Source organism: Ictidomys tridecemlineatus, chromosome 5 (genome assembly GCF_052094955.1).
Source record: "Ictidomys tridecemlineatus isolate mIctTri1 chromosome 5, mIctTri1.hap1, whole genome shotgun sequence".
Taxonomy (NCBI): Eukaryota; Metazoa; Chordata; class Mammalia; order Rodentia; family Sciuridae; genus Ictidomys; species Ictidomys tridecemlineatus.
Genome location: NC_135481.1, coordinates 48,225,936 through 48,247,225, shown reverse-complemented (window position 1 = coordinate 48,247,225; position 21,290 = coordinate 48,225,936). Strand labels below are relative to the sequence as shown.

The 21,290-nt window shown below is 37.3% G+C and overlaps 1 protein-coding gene and 2 pseudogenes across 1 annotated transcript; 2 read left to right on the top strand and 1 right to left on the bottom strand.

The window, feature by feature from the left end:
- Positions 1–557: 557 nt before the first annotated feature.
- On the top strand, positions 558–6,483 carry LOC101966399 (small ribosomal subunit protein eS24 pseudogene; annotated as a pseudogene).
- Positions 2,200–6,303, bottom strand: LOC101959129 (olfactory receptor 11H6; the record flags this gene model as incomplete). Its single annotated transcript, XM_005341396.3, has 2 exons — positions 2,200–2,334; positions 5,503–6,303. Coding segments are annotated over 2 exons (936 nt in total), but the record flags the coding sequence as incomplete, so codon positions are not given.
- Positions 6,484–12,366: 5,883 nt separating the features above from the next.
- LOC101966688 (growth arrest-specific protein 7 pseudogene) lies at positions 12,367–18,931 on the top strand (annotated as a pseudogene).
- Positions 18,932–21,290: the final 2,359 nt, after the last annotated feature.

Here is a 21,290-nt window from a genome sequence, read left to right as displayed (position 1 = left end):
ATACCAAGGAGGACAGAAGGCTGCTGGAGTTGGGAAGAAAGAAGCATTCAAGATCTGATGAGAAGACTCTGCCTTTTTTTTTTTTACCTTTTTTATTGAGGAAAATCCATAACAGCAACATCAGGAAGGAAAAAATAAGCACACACAGACAAGATTACAGCTGTGGAGGCTACTATAGAAGAGTAAAGTGGACATGTTAATAAAATAATAATCCCAAATGATTGATGTTGGTAATGTACTTTGATTTTACAAACATAGTACATGCGATCTCTTATTTGATCCACATAAAACAACAATAAATACCCTTTTAAAATATGAGTATGAGAGTTTACTTGCTAAAGTGAAACCAGAGGCAATCATAATTCTTTTTGCTATGAATCAGATTTTTAGCATAAATCTACCAGAAGACAAGTGAATAAGGAGGAATATGGCAAAAATAACTTTTTTGTTTGAATTTATACAGATCTCCTTGAATAACCAAAACAGTTTTTTTTTTCTTTAAAAATTAGCACTTTTGTCTCTTTTTTCTTCCTGGCTTCCTGAGGATTGGCCCCAACATGAATGATACAGTAAGTATCCAGACCAGGAAGTACATGACCAACTGACTACTTCAGAGGAAAGAAATGGTCTTTGATGTCCTCCACACTGGGAAGGCAGCAGTTCCTAAGACAGAAATTCAGAGGAAGCTAGCCAAAATGTACAAAATCACACCAGATGTTACCTTCGTGTTTAGATTCAGAACTCATTTTGGAGATGGCAAAACAACTGGCTTTGACATGATTTATGTTTCCTTGGATTTTTCAAAGAAAAACAAACCTAAATATAGACTGGCAAGACATGACTTGTATGAAAAGAAAAAGACATCAAGAAAACAGCAAAAGGAACATAAGAACAGAATTAAAAAGTTCAGCAGGACTTCGAAGGAAAATATTGGTGGGGTAAAAAGCTAAAGGAGGGAAGATTCTTTTATTTTTAATAATTAATTATTTTTATTGATTTTTTTATTGATTTTTTTAAAAAATAAATGACAGCATAATGCATTACAATTCTTATTACACTTATACAGCACAATTTTTCATATCTCTGGTTGTATATAAAGTATATTGACACCAATTTTTGTCTTCATACATGTACTTTGGATAATGATGTTTATCACATTCCACCATTCTTTCTAATCCCCTGCCCCCTCCTTTTCCTTCCACCCCTCTTCCCTATCTAGAATTCATCTATTTCTCCCATGCTCCCCCTCCCTACCCCACTAAAGGAGGGAAGATTCTTCGATGACTTTGTATTCAGTAACTGAAAACTTTTCATGAGAGAATTAATAAACTGTAAAAACTTCAAAAAGTAAAAATCAACACTTTTTTCTTTAGGGAAACAATAGGAAAAGGATCATCATTTAAAATTCAAAAAGAAGTAAAAAAAAACACTGGTGTTCATACTTCTCAAAAATAACTAATATATTTTGAGGCACTTATTATTAATAATAAGTTATATTTATTGAGGGGCAGGCACTACTATAAATGCTTTCATGTAATAACTCATTTAATGCCAAATACTTTATTATATAGAAGTGATATTAGGATAGTCTCCAATTGAAGTTGGGAAAACCGACTAAAAACAATTTGAGTAATTTGCCTAAAGTCAGTCAATAAGAGATAAGGATAAGTTTTAAAATTAAGTAAACAGTCTGAATCTAGGGTTTTTATCTGTTTGATTTATAGTTTTTTTTCCTATGTATATTTTTCTGAGAATGAGATTAAACTGTATACAGTTCTATTTTTTATATGACTTGAAAGCATCATATTTATTGCTGACTTTTTCTTTCTTTATGAGAGTAGTGTCATAATTATCATGTCACTACTAATCATAGACTTGTTTATATTATAAATGCCACAATTCTCAGCCACCCTCATAATTCAGGACTCTTGTCTTGAAATTAGATATTAGAATATAGTAAAGCTGCATCTGTTTGGATTAATTTGCTTTTTTATCCACTATGGCCAGTTGAGGACATTATTTTATGGCTGACCAGTGTAAGTGTAAATAAAAAGAGTAACAGAGACAAGATGTAGAGGCAGAAAAGATGGCAGAATGACAGAGAGGCCAAACTGCCAAGCTTTATTTATATCAATAGGTTACTTTAGGTCATTAATGCCATAACTACATTATTTTTTGGTGTTCCTTTATTCCCAGGAGCTAATGTCTGAGATCAAGATCCAGGCTGATAAGACTCAAGCACAGAGCCTCTGCACAAAGGACATTACCATAGCAACTAGATACTGCACCTGTATTAGTTATCTTACTAGCTTCTAGGAGAAACTGCAGGGCATTCTAAGGGTAGGAAATAGAGTGCCTGTTACCCACCCCACACCCACTCCCGGAAGTCTGCTCACCAGAGGAACATTTCCCTATATATTTCCATAGTCAGAATCCCTACAGACCAGTTACCAAAAGACCATCAAAACCACATTAACTTCTCAGAGACCTGCTTTGCTACTTATCAAGACAGCTTCAAAGTCACCAATAACTTCCAGCTGTAGTCTTTAATATTTTTACATTTGCATCTCTTCACTAAGTTATTCCATAATATTAGGACACACGAAAAAATAAAAGAATGGCAAGAAGAGTAGGAGTCTGGGTTTGCAGACTAAATGTACTTTTGTATCCTTTTCATGTTATGCATGTAATTCATTCTCTAAACTCTATGTAATTCATAAGTTATGTCTACTGCTGTCTTCAATATCTTTTTTGTATTGATCAAGAAGTTTTGTGAGCATATTCTTGCCTCTCTTGGGCACCTCAACTCCTCCTTACCATTTCCCTAAGAATATCAAGGTGTTATATATGAGAAATAGATAATACATCAATTATATCAGATTTTTCTGCAAAACATTTTGATATTATTTCCTATGGCTGAATATTCACAAGTAAAATTATTATGTCAAGTGTATTTTGATACATAGTACCATCACTTTTAAAATAACTGCTCCAATTTGTTCTTTTACCAGCATATACATACATTTTTATCTTTTTAACTGGCACATAAAAATTATACATATTTATAAGATACCATGTGATGTTTCAGTATGTTTATACATGGTGTAATCTTTAAATATGGGTAAAACATGTCTTCTCAGATATTGATTATTTCTTTGTGGTGAAAAATTCCAAAAATCTTTCCATTAGCATTTTTATTTGAAATATACATTATCTTTATCTATAGTTAATCTACTGTGCAGTAGAACACCAAAAGTTATTTCTTCTAACTTAGTACTTGTTTACCAGGCTCTCTTCTTTCCTCCCTCCTTCCTGCTCTTCCCAGTCTCTTACATCCACCATTCTAATCTTATTTTCTAGATCAATATTTTAAAATTTCATGTATATGTGAGATCATGCAGTATTTTATTTTTGTGTCTTTCTTATTTCACTTAACATGTATTTCAGTTATTTAAAAAATATTTAATTCTTGTTCACAACTTTGGCTTTTTATTGCTAATGAAGTTCTATTTTATTAATGCTTAAGAATTTATATTTCTACTTATGTAGTTTTCCATAAACTTTCTGCCAGTTTTTTATAGAAAAATATATTTATTTTGTTTATGAAAGTAGTTCTAATGGTGTGAGAAATATTTAAGTTGGTTCAGTCAATATGTTTCTCATTTCCCTCTGATAGAAGCTGGGCAACTAAAATTCTTCTTCAAGACTCCTGCAGTTAGAGAAGGCTATGTGTTGCAATTCTAGCCCAGGAGATGTGAGCAGACCCTCCCTATGCTGTATTGCTATTGTTTTCTTTCTGCCTGTATGATGGTTGGAGTTGCAATAGTTATTAATAGGCGCTGCAGAACAGAACGGTGGGGGGGGGAGAGCAAAACAGCTGGTCTCTTGTTAATATAACTGAGTCATACTATCAGAAATGCACTACCTGACTTCTTGTTGCATGGTCAATACCCTTGAAGCAAACTCTACTTTTTTATTGGGGTTTTCTTTATTCTAGGTGAAAGTCAATCTGATAAGATAGATGTAAGCACTTTCTGAGTTACACTGACAGCCCACATTCTCACAAATCATGAAATAACCTACCTTATGTAATCTCAGAAGAATATTTTCCGTTCTGATGTTGATGTACATATTGATATTTTACTTTATGATTCCTCACATCACTTTTAAGGAAGAAAATTTCTCCCATTCAAAGTTCTATTTTTATTATGTTATACACATTTGATTCTTAGGTATACCTAGAAAATTTTGATAAGTAGTTTGTAATTCTCTAGGAGTCTAAGCAGCAGGGAAATATGTAGGCCCCATTAAATGGAATTGAAATACTGGATAAATATCATTGGTGCATTATTCTGTAAGATGGCATAGTTATCATCAATTGTCAACAGAATCTATAGTCAATATGTCTTAAGGATATTATCTCATCGAAATTATACAGTTATTTATCTCATACTAGACAAAGGTGCCATAAACATACAATGGAGAAAAGAGACTTTTCAAAAAATGATGCTGGAAAACTAGAAATCCAAATATAGTAGAATAAACTTTGAAACCCTGTCTCTCATCCTGCTGAAAACTCAACTCAAAGTAGAACAAGGACCTAGGATCAGAGACCCTGAGCCTACTAGAAGAAAAGGTAGGCCCAACTCTCCATCATGTCGTCTTAGGAACCAACATCCTCAATAAGACTCCTAAAGCACAAGAAGTAAAATCAAGAATCAATAAATGGTATGGTATCAAACTTAGAAGCTTCTTCACAGCAAAGGAAACACTTAAAATGTGAACAGTTGGGCTGGGGATGTGGCTCAAGCAGTAGCGTGCTCGCCTGGCATACGTGTGGCCTGGGTTCGATCCTCAGCACCACAAACAAACAAAGATGTTGTGTCCACTAAAAACTAAAAAAAAAAAAATTAAAATATTCTCTCTCTCTCTCTCTCTCTCTCTCTCTCTCTCTCTCTCTCTCTCTCTCTCTCTGTCTGTCTCTCTTTCTCTCTCTCACTCAATAGAAAAAATAAGAAAAGAAAAAAATGTGAACAGAGAGCCTAGAGAATGGGGGAAAATCTTTGCCACCTGAACCTCATATAGAGCATTAATCTCCTGGATATACAAAGAACTCAAAAAACTTAACTGCAAAAAAATCAAATAACACAATCAATAAATGGGCAAGTGAACTGAACAGATATTTCACAAAAGAAGAAATTTTAATTTTTCAATTAAAAATATTAGCATACTCAAACCAAAAAAAAAATACACAATTGTGGACTTCAGTTAGTTCTCAGCAGGTTAGATTCTGATGAAGAACAAAAATCAAATCTATGTTAACATTCTATTTCAGGAATTCTATGAAATCATTTATTCTATGTTTTAATACCCTTTTTTTACTTTTAAACATAATTTTTCTTTATTCTTTACAAGTGGACTCAAAAAGAAATTTACCTCACCCAGATGTCTCCCATTTGGGAACAATTTTTAAACTTTGCACGTAACTTTTCTCAGGGCAACCTTCATCTCCTTATTCCTGAGGCTGTAGATCAAAGGGTTTAAAAGTGGAGTTGCAATTGAGTAGAACATGGTCACAAATTTCTGCAGGCCAGGCTGATTGGCTGCCCCTGGGCTTATATACATCACCATGATTGAACCATAAAATAAGGAAACCACTACCAGGTGGGAGGCACAGGTGGAGAAGGCTTTTCTTCTACTTGAACCTTTGGGAATCTGAAGCACAGATCGAAGGACCAGAATGTAGGACAAAAGAATGTAGAACAAAGTGATGAGTATGATCACAGCACTGAATGTGCTACAAGTCAGAGTTGTCTTGGGAACAGGGACACATGATATGGCCAGCATTGCCCCCAGGTCACACAGGTAATGATCAATGACATTTGAACCACAAAGTGGAACTTGTGATATGAGGATAGCAGGTGTCACTAACCAGAGGAAGCCACTCACCCAGCAGGCAGACACCAGGGTTCCACAGACTTTCCTGGTCATTATGATGGGATAGTGCAGTGGACAGCAGATGGCAACATACCTATCAAATGCCATGAGGGCTAGGAAGAAAAGTTCTGTGGCACAAAGAGAGAGGAAGATGTAGAACTGTAGGATGCAGCCATTATAAGAGATGGTCTTCGTCTTGGAGAGAAAGTTGAATAACATGTTGGGCACATTAGAATTGATGTAGCAGATCTCCAGGAAAGAGAAGTTGGCCAGTAAATTATACATGGGGGTATGCAGTTGCTGGTCCCACCACACAGCACAGATAATAGCACTGTTACCCAGCAAAGTGAAGATATAGATGATGGAGAATAAAACAAAAAGGAGAATCTCTACTTCTTGGCTGCACAGGAAACCCAGGAGAACGAATTCATGAACGTTAGCAGTGATGTTACTATTATGTGGAATGTGCATTTCCTTCTAACTGATGACATGCACAAACACTCCCACACTACTAGAAGTTTATTTAGCTGTCTTGTGTTTTATTGAGCTCTCCATAAAAAATAAAATAAAAACCTCAATTTATTCTTGGAAATAGACAGCATTATAAGTCAAAAATAAAACAGGATATTAACATTTAGTCAATGAGAGGAATTTTTATAAAATCAGTACAGCTTGAAGGCAAATAGGAAGACACTATTTGATATTTATTTTAAATATTTCTTCCAGAATTTTCTTTTACAAATTTTAGCCTGTAAAAAAATGGGGAGGAGATAAATCTTTATCACACTTTATTCATCTTTATTTAACCTGAGTTCAGCTAATAAGCTAAGGAAGGAATTTATGCACTTGAGCTAGATTTGAATTATTTCATTGCCTACACTATTATTTTATTAAAAATTACAAGATCCATAAGTTCTCCCTATTGAATTACATTATTATAAATAATTTTTAGTTTATAATACTAGTATGCTTACCTAATTAGTTAAATCCCATATCCTCAGATGATTTAAGTAAGAAAATAAATACCTGGCTTTTAAGGATTGTTATAATATTGTGTAGGTGCCCAAGAAGTTTTTCAAAGAAGATTGTTGCAAAAGCTTTGGATTGACATCACCAATCCATTACTGACTTATGCAGGCTATGATACTGAATTAGAAGACTATCAAATGATTGAGAGTTAATGAATAATTGAACTTTAGATCACAAATTACTAGTCTTAACTAAGGAAAGCAACATGTGCTTTAGAACTCACATCTGTGAAGTCTTTTTCACTCACTTTTTTTAGGTAAGAGCTTTATTGACATATAATTCACATGCCATAAAATTCACATAATTCAGTGTTTATGTATATTCACAGGGTTGCACAAACATCACCCTAATCTAATTTTAGAACATTTCATCATCCCAGAATAAAACTTCACACTCATTAGCAGTCACTTCCCATTTCTCCCCTGGCCACTGGCAACCACAAATCCATTTCTGCCTCTAGGTGTTTTCATTCTGGACATTCCATATAAATGCAATCACACAATGCATGTGTTTTCCACTTATAATGTCTTTATGATACAGCTATGCTGTAACACTATCAATAAATCATTCCTTTTTTATTGCCAAATATTGTTTTATTATGTGGATGTAACACATTTTATTTATCCATATTTATTATACCATATTTATTTATCAGCTGATGAATATTTGCACTGTTTCAGCTTTTGGGATATTATGAATACTGCTGCCAAGAATAATGTGTTTTGTGTGGACATATGTTTTCATTTTCTTGAGTATATATCTGTGAGTGGAACTTCTGGGTAACATAATAATTATGTTTAACATTTTGAGTAACTTCAAAACTGTTTTCAAATGTTGCTTTTATGATCTCGACACAATTTATGAGAGTTCTAATTTCTCCACATTTTCCACAATGTTGTAATTGCTCATCTTCTGATTACAGCAATATCCATAGGTGTGAAAGGGTAGCTCACTGTGATATTGGTTTACATTCCCCTAATGATTAATGATGCAACTTTTCAAGTGCTTATTAGTCATTTGTATATTCTTTAGAGAAATGTCTATATTAGTCCTGTGCCTATTTGGTTTATTTATCTTTTCTTACTGCTGAGCCATGGCATTCTTTTATATTCTGGGTATGAGTTCAAGTGTTTTTCAAAAAGTATACCAGGTCTTGTCATTTATTACTCCCTTGCTTAGTATTCTCCAAAGATTCCCAATAAGTATAGAATAAAATTCAAAATTCTCACTCTGGTTACAAAGCCCTACATCTTTTGACACCAGTTTGCGTCCCCAGCATCAACTTCTTATCATTCAGGTCTTAATTCAAATATTGACTTTTCAGACAAATTTTCCTAAAAAGAAACTAACTAAAGAAGTTCCCCTTCCACAGAGAAACTTTAAGATGGTAGATACATTCGTTATTTAGATTGGGGCAATGATTTCAAGTATGTATATTTATTCAAAACTTTTTAAATTGTACACTTTAAATATATGCTATTTATTTTACAACAACTATACTTCAGTAAAGCTTTTAAACATATAGCTTCCATTATAACTATATCTTCACTGTCACTATCTTATCAGACTTTGTTTCCTTAGAAGAAATTCTCTCATTTCCCTCTATAGTAATTATCTACCTAAAATGATTTTTTTCTTCTTTTTGTTTTTCTCTTTTGGTGCTAGAGATTGGACCCAGGCTCTGGATATACTCTACCACTGAGCTATGTCCTTAGCACATGAAATCATCTTATTTCTTGATTTAAAAATCTATTCTCTGTCATTCTCCACTAGCACAAAAGTGTAATGAGGGCAGGATTATTCTTCATCTTTGTCACTGAAGTATATGCTCAGGTTGGCTTACAATGATGTGTTCAATAAGTATTTGGCTAATTGAAATAATGAACAGAAGTTTAGAAAAGAGACTCTGAGACAATAGGAGGGGTGACTTTCTCTCCACTTAGGGTTACCAACACATTTTAGACTTCAGAAGACGGGATTATAATCATTTTCCTTATTAAGAGCAGTTATCTCAAAATCTATCCTGGATGATCTCAATCATCATCATCACCATCAAAAGCACCATTTATGGATCATTTAATCTGTGTCATTATTATAATATTTTATATATATTCTCACATTTTAGTGGTTAATTTTGTAATAGAATAACAATAATAATATAGTACAACATAGTAATCATAACAAATATAGCAAAACTATAATAATAGCAGCAGTAATACAATAAAAATGCATTTTATCCCTTTGTATTTGCCAGATATAATCTCATTTATTCCTCACAATTACTTTACAAAATAGATATTCTTTTAAAGATATGGAATCAGATGTTTGGGAAGGTGAATTAACTGCTCAAAGCCATATAGCTGGTAAAGCAGAGATGGATCCAAAACCACGACTATCTTACTTTACAGCTCATGATTTTCCCATCTTGCTGTAGTGCCTCTGGAATATTTGTACAACACAGTGTTACCACAGCTCATCAAAAAGCCTCTAAGGACTGAGAAAGACATTTGCCCTGAGAATGTTACTACCCACATTTTGAAATGGATTAGAAGTAAAAGTAAAATAACAAGAAGGTAGTTGCCTGAGGAAAAAAAGAAATCAGGATATTTACAACAAGGAATTTGTACTTTATCCCAAATTTCATGGATGGCTTCATTTGACTATTCTTTGTTAATGACTGTTCTCTGAAGGCCTTGATGTGTACCTAAGTTGCTAGCCCTCATTCCTCCCCTGCCTATTAGTGAAGAGTTCTGGTGATGACAGGATGACTATGACAGAGCTAGGTGATCTCCCTCATCATCTGCATTCTGGTTTCAAGGGCTTTTACCTTTGATGTCAGATGGTTGCAGGTTGTCTCCAGTCAAAGAACACCAACCCACAAGAAAGATGTCCCAGGAGTCAAAGCAGTACCAGGAATCAGTCCCCTTACCACCCATCAAAAGTGACAAGCACTATGAGTCCTGAGCTTCCCCTATAGTGGCTGGGCAAATTAAATGAGGGTTCTTCAGATCCACAGCTTCTTGATTCATTCCCATTTTTAAGAAGTTGTATAAAAGTGATGGTGGCTCCTTGGAAAATCCTGATGGGACCTCTCTCTACTCCATTTAGCATCTTCAAAAGGAACATGGGCCAAGAGGAGTCATTCAGCCCAAATCCTAAAGCAAGCTGTAGCATATATACATTATTCTCACAGCTCCCAGCAGACAGGATTTCTGCTGAGTCAACCAGCCTTCAGAAGTTTATTGACACTATCATCAAGGTGCAGGTGGAGGCAGGCACCTGTCAGTCCAACCATTGTGATAATGCATGTTCCTGGGGTCTTGTGCTTCCAATTTCATGCTGATCTTGAACTTGTTGCTTGTGTGTAGGACTACTTGAAACAATGTACTGGTGCTGAGACTGAACATGTTTCTTTTAGGTAGTAGTCCCAGGTAAAACGACCTAGAGATGATTACCTGATGGTTCATGGAAAGGTTCCAGAGACTCTAATGAGCTAAAATATATGCAGCAAATCACCATTTCTTGAAGTTTCCTCTGTAGTGGAGCAGTACAGGGTCCCTTTGGGCCATGCAAAAAATACTAAATGCTTGGGCCCAGAACAATGGAGTTGGCCATCTATGAACAGAGAGCTCTGAAACCTGAGCCCCCAAATAAACTTTCCCTCCTTTAATTGTTTTTGCCAGGGTCTTTTAGTCACAAAACTGAAAAAGTTTCAATGCTTTGTCTTCTTGGCATTTTTCAGATTATTTACAAATTGTGGCATGTCTATCTCCAGATGTTTTTTTGATATTGGAATGTAGATTCTGGTGGGTGACCATATTTGTATTTTCTAACATCATTTCAGTTTATTATATTAGGCTGCATAGTCAATTAACTAAAGACTGCTTAAGGAGTTGTGAGGTTTGGGATTTGTCCCTGGATCTACCAATCTCTTGCTCTGACTTCTAACAAGCCAGTTTCTCTGTACATTATTTTCTTCATCTTTTCAAGAATCTGTTTTTTGCATAGTACCACCAGCTATACCAAATGGGAAATCATTTTTCCTTAGCACAATGAAGAAATCTGGGGATGGGCAAGGGGCACCATACTGCTCACTCCCTTCCCTACTGCCATCCTCTGCTAGGGACCCAGTAAGGACACCCTAAAGGGGGTTTACGGGTGGCTCTGGAGAGTGTCTAGAGGGCCTCACATTCACATTTGCTACAGCCTTTCAGACCCATTTGCAAAATTTTTCAGTTTACTGCTTTTTAGAGTATTACCTGCTTTACTTTTTGTTTGAACAGATTTGTCACCCAAGCACTTCTTCCCTATATATTTTACATTTTTTACCCTCAATTATCATTTTAAACACTAGAATTTAGTGGTAGGGGAACGGGATGATTACCATCTTCATACTTTTTTTAGAGCAAAGTCAAAGTGACTTTTTAAGAATGAAGAGTTTCCAGGTCTGGTGGCACATATCTATCATCCCAGTGGCTTAGGAAGCTGGGGCAGAAGTATTGCAAGTTCAAAACCAGCCTCAGCAACTTAGCAAGGCCCTAAGCAACTCTGCAAGACCCTGTTTCAAAATTTAAAAACACAAAAAGGGCTGAGGATATGGCTCACTGATAAAGTGCCTCTGGATTCAATACCTCATACCAAAAAGAAAAAAGAAAAGAATAAAGAATCATTACAACTCAAAAGCATTTTTTAAAAGCCCAAACAACCCAATTTTTTAAATTGGCAAAGAACTTGAATAGACATTTCTCCAAATAAAATATATAAATAGCAATAGGTATATGAAAAGATGCTCAGAATCCCTAATCAACAGGAAAATTCAGATTAAAACCTCAATGAGATATTGCCTTCTAGCCTTCAGGATGACTATTATTTAAAAGCAAATAAATAGCAACTGCTGGGAATGTTACAGAAAGTTAGAAAACTTGCACACTGTTAGTAGTAGTATAAAATAGTGGAGCCACTATGGAAAACCGTATGGAGGTTTCTCAAAACAATAAGATAAAACTACCATAAGATCTAGCAATCACATTCATTTATTATGAATTGAAATCAGGATCTCAAAGAGATATCTACACTCCTATGTTTGTTGCAGCATTATTAACAATAGCCAGAGAATGGAAATAACATAAATGTCCATCAACAGAATTAAAGATAAAGAAAATGTGGTATAAAAAGTCAGGGACCTGGTGACCCCAAGAGAAGCCTGCCCCAGCACCTCATGGAGAGGCACCCCATAGGGAGGCACCCTGTGCTGAGTGTCCTTATTCACCAAAGTGTGGTTCCACAGCTCAATATCAGGGTACATGCAGGCTTGACGTTGCCACCACCACCAAACTGAGACATCACCACTTCTGTGTAGGGATAACAATAAGAACCTGGTAAGACATCACCAAAGTCCCTATGGGCCTGGTTAAACCAGAGGTGCCTCTACTAGGGGTGCTAACAGTCATCCTGTTTCTGAGGTAACAGGGAGTCTTACATGGGGTTGCCTCTCTCTTGTTTCTCCTGCTAACAGCCAACTTCTTATGATTACCCTTTCACTAATCATATAATCTAATACCTTTGTATTCTCACATCTACCTCATAAACATTTCAGCCAACTCCCCAGCACCCTCTTCTACCATTAGAAATAGTAAACCATTATGCAAACCTGTTGACTATACAGTAGAAGATAACTGAACTCATCATGTCTGTTTATAGGAACAAATATATAAATGTCAAAATAGAAGCTAATTGATCTATAACTGCATGTTGGGTACATTGAGTATTGTAATATTGATATCTCCCTTAAAGGTGGGGTATTGGTAACCTGCAGGGACACTATAAGATGATAGGGCAGAAACTGCAATATCTCAGATCTACATTGCAAGAATTCCTTGATGCCGCAGTCTGGCTGCAGCAAAATAGCTGGGGGTGACGAACAACTTGTGTAGATTGATACAGCAGGAGTGGAAGCCATTTATTGTAGGACAACAGAGGTATTTATACATCCCACACAGGTTATCTTAATTTACATAAACTAGACACAGCAGTCAACCAAAATGGAATCTCCACACTTATGAAACCACTCCCTCTGGCATTTTGCCAGGCACCATCCAGACTTGTTTACAGATTCTAACACCTTAAGATAAAATAAACAATAAGCCAAATAAAAAACTCAATGGAAAGCATCAACACAGACTAGATCACTTGGAAGTCAGGACCTCAGACAATAAGAACAAAATACACAATTTAAAAAATAAAGTTGACCTCACAGCAAAGATGGTAAGAAACCATGAACAGAATATGCAAGAACTATGAGAAAACATCAAAAGACCAAATCTAAGATTTATCAGGATAGAGGAAGGTTCAAAGATTCAAACCAAAGGAATGCACAATCTCTTCAATGAAATAGTATCAGAAAATTCCCAAGTATGAAGAATTAATTGAAAAATCAAATACTAGAGGCTTACAGACACCAAATGTACAAAATTACAACAGATCTATACCAAGGCACAATATAATGAAAATGACTAGCATACAGAATAAGGATAGAATTTTAAAGGTCACAAGAGAGAAAAAGCAGGTTACATATAATGGAAGACCAATTGAGATTTCAGTAGATTTTTCAACCCAGACCCTCAAAGCCAAGCAATCCTGGAACAACATAAACCAAGCTCTGAAAGAAAATGGATGCCAACCAAGAATCTTATATCCAGTAAAATTAAGCTTCAGATTTGATGACAAAATAAAACCTTCCATGACAAAAAAAAAAAGTTAAAAGAATTTACAGCAAGAAAGCTTTACAGAACATCCTCAGCAAAATATTTCACAAGAAGGAAATGAAAAACAATGAAACTCAGCAAACAAAAGAACTATACTAACGGAAAAGCCAATCAAAGGAGAAACCAAGTCAAGTTAAATACCAAAAATAAACAAAAAGGACCAGGAATATGAATCATGTCTAAAAAAATAACCCTAAATGTTAATGGCCTAAGCTCACCAATCAAAAGACAGAGACTCATAGATTGGATTAATTAAAAAAAAAAAGAGCCAACAATATGCTGCCTTCAAGAGACTCATCTTAGAGGAAAAGACATCCATAGACTGAAGGTGAAATGATAGGAAAAAACATACCACTCACATGGACCATATAAACAAACAGGGGTTTTCATCCTCATATCAGATAAAGTAAACTTCAAGCCAAATTTAATCAAAATAGATAAAGAAAGATATTTCATACCGCTAAGGGAACCATACATCAATAAGATATAACAATTATAAATATTTATTCCCCAAACAATGGAGATCTATGTTCATCAAACAAACTCTTCTCAAGTTCAAGAGTCAAATAGACCACAACACAATAATTTTGGGTGACTTTAACACACCGCTTTCACCACTAGATAGATTTTCCAAACAAAAGCTAAACAAACTCTAGATCTAAATAATACAATCAATAACTTAGACTTAACAGACATATATAGAATATTTCATCTGTCAATGAGTGAATATACTTTCTTCTCAGCAGCACATGGATCCTTCTCTAAAATAGAGCATATATTATGCCACAAAGTAACTCTCATCTGGGAGCATTTCACCCCAGGGAACCCAGGTTGGAGAGGCTGGAAAAAGCTTTGTGAGTCTTGAAATGCTGGGGGACAGACAAGTCTCTGACCCCTCCCCAATCCCACGTCCACTGATCCCTGGGTCGCATCAGGTCGGGCATCAGCCAGGGCACCCAGGGATATTCCGCTCCCCAATTCCCAGTCTCCCAACCCTTCCCTAACCCCTAACTAGGTCCATCACTCCCTGCTACCCAGCAGACCAGCCCATACTGGAAATTTCCCTATGAGAGGTGAGAGGCACACAGGTCCCATGCCCAGCTCTCAGAACCCTGGGAGAGAAAGGTGCCTGACCCCAATTCCAAACTGCAGGGGCAGGAGAGATTAAATTTGGAGACTAAATCAGAGACCAGGAATTGAGGAGTCTGTAGGCCACGTAAGGGTCTAAGATCAGGCTCCTACATCTCACAAGGGGAACACAAAAGAGACTCCTGGGATGCATTCTTCCAAAATTTTCCTTCGAGATCTTTTTTTATTTTTCCCCTATTGATACCACTGGTTATCCGTGTGGAGTCCTGCTTCCCCACATGTTGAAGTTTGCACATTAGAGAAGCACACCGAGGCATAAAGCAGGGTTTATTTAAAAAGGAGTAACATAGACTTCTCCCAATAGGGAGAAGGGGGCCATAGCTGGAATCCTGGTATCCCAAAAAACGAGGTGTTCTACCCTTTTTATAGGTCCTAGAATTCCTTTGTTCTCCTGCCTTTTCCCCCTTACCATTTTCCTTCCAGTGTTCCTGACTAGACCCAGAAATGCTCTGTGGGAGGGCCAAAAGGTGGGAAAGAGGTGAGCTGAAGGGAGAAGGGCAGGGTGGAGCAGTCAAGGACACATTAACAACCTTACAGTCCCTGTAGGGAGGAGCAATTCCTGGGACAGGTTACTCTGGGCATAGGTTGGAGCAGGGCAGGTTCTGGATAAGAGTGGAGAAAGGGCTCTGAAGGAATTAACATTTCAATCCCTCGGGGGCACAGTCTCCAACTTCCCAGACTCACTCAAAATTGGCCTCCTTGTTCTGACCTGAGTTGATTTACCTATCTATATTGATTGTCTAATTCTGGCTTACTCACTCAAAATTGGCCTCCTTGATCCCACCTGACTTGATTTACCTATCTACATTGACTGCCTGTCTAATTCTGGCTTCATTGTCTCTCACATCTCTACCATTTTTGAAACCAAGTATTTTTTTATGCATAGTTCATTGAGGACCAGGATGTCTGAATAGTATATTACAATTTTGTTGTATATTCTTTTAATTTTACTTTTTTTTCATTTTTTATTTTTTATTTTTGGGTACCAGGGATTAAACTCAGGGGCACTCAACCACAGAGCCACATTCCAGCCCTATTTTGTATTTTATTTAGAGACAGGGTCTCACTGAGTTGCTTAGCACCTTGCTTTTTGCTAAGGCTGGTTTGAACTTAGAATCCTCCTGCCTCAGGCTCCTAAGCCACCAGGATTACAGGTGTATACCACCATGCCCAGCCTTTTATTTTTGTTTTTTTTTAATCCTCTCACTTATCTGTTTTCTTGATTCTCTCTCTTTTTTACTGCTAACAGCCAACCTCTATGAATTCCTCTTTCTATAATATTTTTTACTTCTATCTTCTCCTTCCTCGTAAACATCACATACTATACCACTTCCATTCTCTCTTTGTCCACCATTTGAAATTGTAAGCCCCTTTTGCATACTTACTGTTTATATTGAAGACAATAATTGAACACATCATTTCTGTGTCAAAACTGTAGACATCTTAATAGGAGTTTTTGGTTTAAGGCTATATATTGTTTGCATTAGGTGCTGTTAATATTGGTCTCTCCCTTAAAAGCAAGGTACTGGAAACCTTCAGGGACACTACAAGTCTACAAGGTAGAAACTGTACTGCCTCAGACCCACATGGCTAGTTGGAATACACACAAACAACAGGAAAAAAACAAGGGAATAAAGTGCTTCAAACAAACCAAGATGCTCCAATAATAGAATCCATTGAGAAAATAGTAGAAGAAATGTCAAAGAAGGAGTTCAGAATGTATTTAGTAAAACTGCTCCACGAATTAAAAAATGATATAAGAGAGCAATTACAGGCATATATAAGCAGTAAAATGAGAAATGTGTTTCAGGAGATGAAAGATCACTTCAGTAAAGAGTTAGAGATCCTGAAAAGAAATCAAGATGAAATCCTTGAACTGAAGGAATCAATAAACCAAATTAAAAATTCAATGGAAAGTATCACCAACAGATAAGACCATTTGGAATACAGAATCTCAGGCAATGAAGACAAAATATATAATATTGAAAATAAAGTTGACCACACAGAGATGATAAATTGTGTGACATTCCCTCACCCAGCACAATGCAACTGCTAAAGCCAACAGAGTGGAGCACTGTGACTACTTCTGAGCTGATAAGAAAGATCCCCAAGGCAATGGCACCATGGCTGGGTTCAAACTGCTGTTCCAAAAGCAACTGAAAGGCAAACAAATGCAGAAAGAAATGTCTGAATTCCTCTGAGAGAGGATAAAGATTGAAGAAGAATATGCAAAGAACTTGGCTAAGCTCTCTCAGAACTCCTTGGCTGCACAGGAGGAAGGCTTCCTGGGAGAAGCGTGGTCCCTGGTGAAGAGCCCAGCAGATGAAGCAAGTTCTCTGCCAAATTCTCCACCAAGCTTCACAGCGAGGTAGAGAAGCCCCTAATGAACTTTCCTGAGAATTTCAAGAAAGACGTGAAAAAGTGTGACCACCATATCGTTGACCTCTGCTAGCAGCTCGCTAACTGCTATGCATTAGTGGAGAAGGCCTGGAAAGCCCTCACAGAGCGGCAGAGAGACCTGGAGATGAAGACCCAGCAGCTGGAGATCAAGCTGAGCAAAAAGACAAAGGAGGACATCAAGAAGGAACAGAGACAGTCCACACAGGCTGGTGATAATCTCATGCACTGTGTGGACCTCTACAACCAGGCCCAGTCCAAGTGGTTTGAAGAGATGGTGACCACCACTTTGGAGCTGGGGCAGCTGGAGGTGGAGAGGGTGGAAATGATCCAACAATATCTGTGCCAGTACACACAGCTGCAGCATGAGACAGACATGTTCAACCAAAGCACAGTCGAGCCTGTGGACCAACTGCTTCGAAAAGTGGACCCAGCCAAAGACAGACAGCTATGGGTCAGAGAGCACAAAATAGGCAACATTCGCCCTGTGGACATGGACACGCCTGTGAGGCCCAGGGTCCTGCCCAGGAGAGGGGCTGGGGGTTCTGTGGAGAGGGGGTGGTGACTCCCGTTGGGTGATGCTGCCCTCCCACCCACTCACCTATCCACTGAGGAGACAGGAGAGAGCTGGCAATTCCAGAAGGGTGATTTGGATGGCCCAGCTGGGGAATCCCAAATATTCCCAGGCCAAGTAGACAAACCTGCAACCCTGCCATTGTCTCTAAGACTGAAGCCCCCCAAACCCCATGCCGTGCTTGTTGCTCTGAGAACAAACTGAGGCTGGGACTTTGTGGTCCCTGCTGAGTTTCATAGGAGTGGCTGTCACACACTTGTGCCCTTGGATGCCCCAAAGCCCATCCTCCAGCTGGTCCCTTTATCTCCGGGGCTTTGTAAGATGAGGGAATGGCTGTTTCTGCCTCCAAGACAACGTCAGGGTCAGAATCATGGATAGAAGACGCCATCAGTTCAGCCTGCACCTAGAATCCTTTACGGCCCTCTCTCTAATTTTCTCATTGTGTTCTGAGAGCCCAAATCTGGCTTTTCTTAGCCCCTTTTCATCCCCGTGGGTCTTGGGAAGGCCTATTTTCTGTCTTCCCAGACCAAACCTGTCTAGAGAGGTCAGGATGGAACTACCTCATTCAGCAAATTAGCCCCAAGTCAGAACATTGAATCATTGTTCCTATCACATCAGGCATCACCTCTGAAGTCTTTGGAAATCCTGATCCATCCATTCCTCAGCTGCTTTCTCAAGGCAGTCCCCACCCCAACCCTGCCACCCCTGCTCAGTCTCACTAGAGGGAGCTTTCCAAAGTTCTCAGCCAGTGAGACCTTCTTCAGCTGTGTGCATGTCCAAAAGCTTTGAGAGATGGAGATGAACCAGAAACCAGATGGGGTCTGTCTACCATGGTGTCCTGTCCAACTATGGGCTACCCTGAACCTCACTCTCCCAGGCTGCCCACCATGGGCTTAATAGGGCGAGGTCAGTCCCACATGGGAGACAGGTTAGGGCAAGTCTTTGTCATCCCCCATATGACTGCTTAGACATGAGAGGGTTTGGACTGCTGTCCTTTGTATGGGCATTGCAGACTCTCACGGCGATTGGAGTTCGTTGCTATCCAGGCGGGTCCTGCCACCTGGGCCTCCAGCTCCTCTGAACTTTCCAGAGCCCTGTGCCAAGCCCTCGCTTGGAGCCAGCACCTCCTTTCCCTATGCCCATCTTCCCTGGAGAAGCCTGAGCCAAGTGTGACACAGGATGCTTTTCAGCACTACCACTGGGTTCAGCCCACCACTCCCTTTCTCTACTACAGCAAACATGATCTCCACCCTCTTAGCCTAGAGAATCAGCCTGAGGGGGCTGACAGAAAAAAATGACATAGTGAGCAAGGAACCGCTTCTAGCCAGAAACCCCTGCTCTGAGAGCCCATCTTTCTTCATCTTTCCCAGTGATAGCTTTAGGCTTGACCCTTCCATCTCCCATGAGGGCAGAATTCTATGAGCAAAATTCACTGATTTTTCCCTCAATTTTACATGCTAATAATGGATGTTAATCTTGAATCTTTCAGCATCTCTTCCATTGAATTAGAATTATTTTCCCATAGTTTATATATTAGAAAGATGTTCAATATACTAAAGCAAACCAGAAAAAAAGAGTCACCCTTAATTTAAAAAAAATATTAAGAGAGTAGATTTTGTTATGTGCTCTTACTACAAAAAAAAATGTCCACAAGGGAACATTCATACCAGAAGAAATTACTAAAATAAAATGTATTGATTTTTATAAAAGACTGATAAAACTATATTAATGAGTTACACAGAAATAAATTGTCCAGATCAAAATAACCTCAGTATTTTTAATCACATGACAAAATTGCAAATATTTTAATCATTATCTATAAAAAATTGATGGTCAGTTTTACAACAATTAAATCATTTTATATATTATTTTAAATAATAAAGGGTAAAAATTTAGTAAATGCTGAAATGAACTTTGTAACCTGAGACAAATGAGCTTCTGTCTCAGAATTTCAATTTCTTTATAAAAAATCAATAAAATTTAAAGAAATTTCAATTTCTTTAAACAAAATCAATAAAACAATAATATCAACTTCTGTAGTTAAATATACAAATGGCTATGGTAACAGATGCTCAGCATCTCTAATCCTTGAGGAAACAGAAATTAAAACCTCAAGCATTAAAAATGATCATGTTTTCAAAGCACCTGGTACAATAGCTAGCATAAAGTAAACGTTTAATATGTGTAGATAAACTTTATAACCATAATTAGTAAAAGCAAAATGGGTCTGATTCTTCCTAAAAATTACTTATTTGTATCTAAAGATCCAAAGGATCTAAAAATTACTTGTTTGGATCTAAAGAGAGTATCTTCAGTTTCCAGACACATTCTTAGATCTGGGTATTCGATCTCATTAATAATAGAAGTTTAGTGATAGTTTCATGGGATTTTTAATATTAAAAATACCAACTTACAGTTGAAAAATATTCTAAAATATCATGGTAGAGAATTGAGTTAATCTTTCAATAAAAATAGTACATGTGAATTCTAAAATAGCCTACAAGGGCCTACCCAGATAACTGAAATTGCCTTTTCTTTACTGTTTGAATTGAGTCCTTTTTGCTGTTATCCTGTACAGTCTTCCCATTTGATTCCCAACCTTTTGGTTTCCTTTAGTCTGTTCCACTAAGTGTTTCATGTACAGATTTTGTTAAATGGACTTTTGTATGTATTTTGAATTTAACCAAAACTAGAAAAAGTCTGTGAAAAACATTCATTCTAGTTAAAACGTAGGACTCTAGGCACAGCTGCCTCTCAACTACCTTACCTATATATATACATAGATCTAGAGGATGAGATGAGGTTATGTCCTTTCAGTTTGAGCTAATAAAATGTCTTCTATCCAGGGAAGAATTTCTGAAATTCCAGATTTTAGTAATGCTTCATAGTTTTCCATGTCACAGAATACTAAATGGAAGAGTCAGGATTTGAACCCATGTCTACATGATACGAGAGTTCATAATCAATGTATCCCAGCTACCTTTATACCAACTGAAGAAAACTGGAGAAAGTTAAATCAAAAAATAATTTTCAGAAGCTCTGTCCCCTCCTTTGCCCACTATAGAGTACTATCAGTATTCCCTCTTGTCTTCCCTCCCTTTGCAACCTAGGATAGATAGGAACCGGAACACAGAACACCCCTCCCTCAACCCACCCATCTTAGCATCTTTTTCAGCATCTACCAGAATGAAGTTTTTAAGCAAAACTGGCAATAAACTGGATACAGCACCACATGAGACCTTGATCCCTGAGAAGAATACAGTCCAGAAGTAGTAGGTTTAAACAGCAAAGTGAATTGGAGTAAAGGGAGATAATTTGGAGTGACTACAGAGGGGAACTATGAGCAGAATATTAACATATGGCAGATCTCTTACTGGAAGGATAATTACATAATCAAGGCAGATATTAAAATTATGAGGTTGTCAATAAGTACCAAGTAT